General features: G+C 40.6%; 1 protein-coding gene across 1 annotated transcript in view; it reads left to right on the top strand.

Moving 5' to 3' along the window:
• FBLN5 (fibulin 5) overlaps positions 1-5,276 on the top strand; it is a 45,480-nt gene extending 40,204 nt beyond the window's left edge. The window contains exons 10-11 of the mRNA XM_053979318.1: positions 2,400-2,595; positions 4,444-5,276. Of these exons, the coding sequence (XP_053835293.1) occupies positions 2,400-2,595; positions 4,444-4,605 (358 nt within the window). The 3' untranslated portion in view covers positions 4,606-5,276. The remainder of the gene's footprint in view (positions 1-2,399; positions 2,596-4,443) is intronic.
• Positions 5,277-6,000: the final 724 nt, after the last annotated feature.

Below are 6,000 nucleotides of genomic sequence, written 5' to 3' on the forward strand. Positions count from 1 at the left end.
AGGATACAAATAGTTTCTTATTGCTTAAAGGTTAAAAGTTCTGAATAGTTCACAGGCTGGTCCACCTTGCATAGAAATTGGGTATGTCTGGATGGGGCTGTTAGTACTGTTACTGTCTCAACTGGGAATCATTCAAGCAAGCAAACAATAAACTCTACATTTCTAAAAATAGCCTGTTGCTTTTACAGTTGTATGTATTTTCTGGGGCTCAAAATATTCAGACAGATCTCAATATACTGCAGTCCACATTATTTCATCCACAATGTTTGCACTAAACCAAATAACCTGGAACTGCTTGGTAGCCTCATATATTTTATAGAAAGGCAAGAGATTAATAATTAGATTCTTTCCTTTAGAATTTATGAGTCTATTTACATTGTTTTCCAAACTAGGGCAGCTGAAGAGTGGACACAGAGTATCTGTCTAGTTCTGGATCACCTTGGTGATAGAGTCTTAGACTGGAATTTGAAATAACTGAATCCTCTGTATCTAAATTCCCCAGAGCTCAGCTACAGAGTCCTTGCAGAGCAGCTTGCATCAGAACGCCATCTCTGAACTTTGTGTTTGGTGGCTTTGGCTCATCTCTAGATGGGCCTGCACTTAATTTGTGACATATGCCCAGAAGTGGTCAGTATAAAAGCCAAGTGAATTCCTTGCATCTGTGTTTTCTGTGGAAGGAATTGGGTGTTCATAATGCCAGGAGCCTCTTGATGGGGGACATGCCAGATGCACTGTCTGAAATTGATGTCAGCAGTGGAGGTCATAGAAAAAATAGTAAAAAAGACCCTTGCCCAGTAAATTCCCCCAACATGGCTTTTATAAAGGGATATCCTGCTTTACAACTTCCTTAGAGTTCTCTGAAGAAATCAGCAGCATGTGGCTCGGGCACATGGACTGACGCAGTCTGTTTGCATTTCCAAAGGCTTCTGAAAAGACCCTCACATAGTTATTATGGAAATTAAGCAGTCATAAGTAAGAGAGAAAAGTCCCTGGAATGGAAGAATAAGAAGCTGAAAAATAAAAATCAAACAGAGGATAGTATTAAATTGTCAACTTTCATGCGGAATTTCTGCAGAGGTCTGAGCTGGACCTACTTGGTCCATCATAAACAACCTGGGGAAAAGAATAAACCATGAGATGGAAAAAGTCTGCAACAATATCTGAAGACAGTAGATAAAAGAGTGGGTAGAAAAATATTAGAGAATAAGCCTCAATGACTGTACAATAAAAATGGCAGATGAAAATCAGTGTTGATGAATTTAAAGTAAAAATAAAATCCCAAATTCGCAAATTAAATAAGGACCACTGATTTGATCATAATCCATGCAAACTGAGATTTGAGGGTTATAGTTCCATGATCTGCAGTACTCACTACAGGTCAGAAAAGCAATTTGAATTTCAAATGTTAATAGGTAGAGAATATCCTTGGAGCATATGCTATTGTGTACCACATCTTTAAGACTGTGAAGTTCCTTCCCCTCCTGTCAAAAGAAATACAACTGGATAAAGATTCATAAGAAGCAATGAGGATGACCAAAGTATGGAATAGCTTCCTTGTGGATAACAGCCAAATTAGAGCAGTTGAGCCATGAACAGGGTCAAATATGAAGCCCTGAGATGGGTGAGGAGGATGAGCAGGGATTGACTGTCTGCTCTCCTTTCAGGTGAACAGCTGGGAGCATCAGATAAAGACAGAAAGAGGCCATGCAAAAAGAGATGAAGGGGGCTGTAGGGCTTCTGGTCACAGGGGGTTGTGGATGCCAAACATTCATGTGGGAAGCTGGAAAAGCTCATGGATAAGAAATGCATCAATAGCTGACAAATAGAAAGAAAAAAATTTTGTTTCAAGGATTCCCTAAGTCACAATGAATTGGAGATTGTTGGTGGAAGTGTTGTATGCTTGTTGTATCCTCTTCTTCCTTAAGGCTCTGCATTTGATGTTAGAGCTTTGGTTTGAGCCAGGATGTCTACTGTATATTTTCATGTATTATACAGAATATAGCGAAAAAAAAAATCACTACTGTTTATGTAGTACTATCAGTGAAATGATCTAATAATATTCTGGGGACAGTTCAGTTTAAATTACTATCAGAACAAACATGTACCGAGTATTCTACACCTGCAGGGCTGCTACAAAGAAAGTTCATGTTTTTGAGTGATCTAAGGAGAACACCAAGGTATTTTGGCCGAGGAGAAAAGAAAAAGGAGGCAGGATATAGGCCAGAACAGCAACACAGAAAATACTAAAAGTGAGAAAATGCATTGCAAGTTTCATTGATTATTTTAGCTGGTCAACAACATTATTTGTTTATTTATTTATGCACCTATATTAGCATATAAAGAATCAAATATTACAGCAATTTGTAACCCTTGCTGACAATTCTATCTCTGACAACCAGCCGCTGCATGTGTCCAGCTGAAAACCCTGGGTGCCGAGATCAGCCGTTCACCATCCTGTACAGAGTGATGGATATGGTGTCTGGGAGGTCTGTGCCTTCGGATATTTTTCAGATGCAAGCAACAACTCGCTACCCTGGAGCCTATTACATCTTCCAAATCAAATCAGGGAACGAGGGCAGGGAATTCTACATGCGGGTAAGTCTAGTGCTGACTGGGGGAAAACATGGAGTATCTTGTCGTTAGCTGAATGTGTGATAGCACAGCTGAGCTTTTCATGACTATCACTTAAACCGTCAGTATGAGGCTTTTTTTTTACACACAGATGTGCAGAGCAGTGTGCTGATCTGCAGGAACTGCTGGATCTCTCAGGAGAGTAACCTACCCAAAGCAAACATGCCTCTCCTATGAGACAGTAGGTTTAGGAAAGCCCAGAGCTGTACCCATGTCTAAGAACAGCTCAGGTTTCCCAAGCTCAAGAGAAACTATTGTGCCAAACTGTTTGATGGACAATCAACAACTGTCACCAAAAGACTCAATCTTTCTTGTCTGTTTTATTAAACCTTTTTGTTGGAAATTGAAAAACATGAAAATCAAAAAAGTAATCAAAAAACCCACCCCTTTATGCCAAAAATTCTGAGTTCTTTGCTTTCATTTGTTACGATTTTTTTTCACTGAGAACACACGTATTATGCAGACAATGTTAAAGAAAATGTAATTACCTGAGGTTTTAAAATTTGTTTTCCTCAGAAGATTTCTGTATTCCCCAGTCATCTTTGGCACACCACCAACATGCAGAGATTACAGGGGTATCTGCAGAGAATGGGGCACATCCACAAGGGATATGATTCTCAGAAGGCTGATTTTCAGCCCCATGCAAAACCTGGCTCTGACATCCACATTGAATCCTGTTCTGTGGCTACTGAAGGTTCCCATCCCTCACGGACATGGGTAGTGGCATAGATTCCAGGACACATTTCTCACAAGAACCTCAGATTCCCACTGTAAGAAAAGGAAAATATTTCAAAATCCTGAATTGACAAGCAGTCCCATTACAATCATTTACATCTCATAAGAGCTCTCCTGTTGCAAAGTTGTTACTGATCCCACTGACCTTTTCCCCTCCTCTGGGCTGATTTAGCAGGTGCTGAGGCCCCAGCACTGCCCCATTGCCCGAGCCTGCTGTTCCAGTGATTCACCATGCAGCGTTCTCTGGGCATGGGGGGGCATGGCCAGCTGGGAGGGACACTGTGCCCTTGCTGAGGCATCAGGACCCGGCCTGGCAACATGCCTGGCACCTCCTCATGGCTGTGTCAGCCTTCTCTGATCAAAGGTAACAAACACCCAGTTTTGAGGTAGAACTGGATAGGTAAAGCAGGGCCCACTGTGCCTGTGTAAGCTCCCGATGGAAAACAAACTGCAGTTGGTTTTAACATCAGCAGCTCTGATTTTTAAATGCACGTAATCCACTGTTCTGGTCAGATATTGCAAAGGTCTGCTTCCATTTAATAAAGGACTGGTTTTCTGAAGTGCCATTGCATATTCAAAGCTCTCTTTGGAGAGTAAGGTTTGTACCATTAACATACACAATGTACCACAAACCCAGACCGCATTCACATGGGGAACACCTGTTCTCCAGGTTCTTTAACAAAAGCCCTTCTGGGTGTCTGCTGCTTCACAGTAACTTTATATCAAACTAAAGAGTACTTCAATCAAACAAACAAACAAAGAGACAAAAAGGTATCATTACTTGTTTATACCCTAAATCCATGTTTTCATTTTTTAATTCTTTGGACAATAGCAAGTGTCTATGTTCAAGAGCTACTTTAATGTGCAGGGTTCTCAAAGGCTTTACAAACTGTAGAAGGTGACAGTTCACACTGAAAAGAAGCCAAATGCTGAAATGCAACTGTCCCATCAGCTGCAGTGGTTTCAAACAATGAAACAGAAAACACCTATTTTGGCTGCTTGAAGACTGTAGTGAGACAGTAGTTTTGAAGAACTAGTATTGGCAATCTCACTTGCTTTCTCTTGTTTTATGCACAGCAAACGGGACCAATCAGTGCTACTCTGGTGATGACCCGGCCCGTGAAGGGGCCCCGCACTATCGAGTTGGACTTGGAAATGATCACTGTTAACACTGTCATCAACTTCAGAGGAAGCTCTGTCATCCGGCTGAGGATATTTGTATCACAGTACTCCTTCTAAACCTCGAGTTTGTGCCCTGGAAACATTAAGCCAAAAGAGACAGTTCCTCCTCTGCAGAACTCTCTCCTCAAAAGCCAGTACCTATAGCAGACCAAATCACTATTTCCACAGACCCGGTGGCCTATGCCTGTCTAGAGGCCTCTTCATGCACAGTCCCAACCAGGATGCAAACATCTGAAGATCCCATATGATTGTCTGTGTGGTCACGTATTTTAAGGACTCTTCTTCTCACTGCAAACACTTCTAGGGCATGAGTCTATGTGAAAGACTGTGAACCTTTGTAGCTCCAAGGCTGCTTAGCAGAAAGCACCAAAAAAACTGAGGAAAAAGCTGGCTTTTGCAATCTTGCCTTTTTAAATTTTTTTTTTCATTATAAATGAAAAGCAGACAAACAAGCAGAAACAGAAACAAAAAACCCACCTATTGAAACAAGGGACCTCAGAAGTCCCAATTTGCATTCCCTATTATCTCTGGAATTATCAGTCAGGCACTTTGTTTCAATTCACCCTGCATTTGTCTTAGTTTCACCTGGGTTTTTTCATTCTATTTTATAGTTAAAATTCATTGTAAATTCATTCCAAAAATCGTGTTGTACTATGTAATCTTTTGCTTTCTGACAAAGTGTCACATGTTTGGGTTCCTTTCTGTATTAAATCTTTCTATATAACAGAGTTCATAGAAATCTATCACTGGATGGTATGTTTTACAGCATTTAGGATTTTATGCTTATTTACACTCAAGATCTTTGACACAGGCCTCCACTGCCAGAATAGTGTCCAGCATAAGTAGGGACTTTAGAGCAGATAAGGATCAGAATTCTATTTTTCTCTGTTTTCCTGAGTATAATAGTTGCAAACAGTTTGTAATGGCTACAAGGTAGTAATACTAACTCTATAGTTACGGCTGCAATTAATCTCCTGTTCAAAGACCACTCAGGTCAGACCTGTCCTAATTCCTTCAGAAAATATGATTTTTTTTTTTTCCCACTTACAATCTCTCTCCTACACTTCTAACATGGGGGGAAATACCTGAAAAGGACCAGGACCAGTCTTATTCATGCTTCTACCACAAAGCAGACTGGAGTATAGCAGTACCCCAATCTCAAACAGTGGGATCCCACAGTTTTCATGGGCATTGTCTCCTCAGGTATAACTGCTGTAACCAAAAAAAGAGTTTCTTCTAAATTCTAATCTGAATCTCCATTGTAATCTGTTGCTTTTTAGCCTACTTCCAGTAGAAATTGAGAACAGTTTATCTTCCCCTTTGCAGCAGTCTAACGTGTCTGAAGACTGTTGTCATGTCTCCCCTCAGACTGTTCTTCTCTAGTCTAAACAAACCCAATTCTTTTGGTCTTTCCTCATACATCACATTTTCTGGACCTTTGATCATTCTTGC

The sequence above is a fragment of the Vidua macroura genome, chromosome 6 (assembly GCF_024509145.1).
Source record: "Vidua macroura isolate BioBank_ID:100142 chromosome 6, ASM2450914v1, whole genome shotgun sequence".
In the NCBI taxonomy this organism is placed as follows: Eukaryota; Metazoa; Chordata; class Aves; order Passeriformes; family Viduidae; genus Vidua; species Vidua macroura.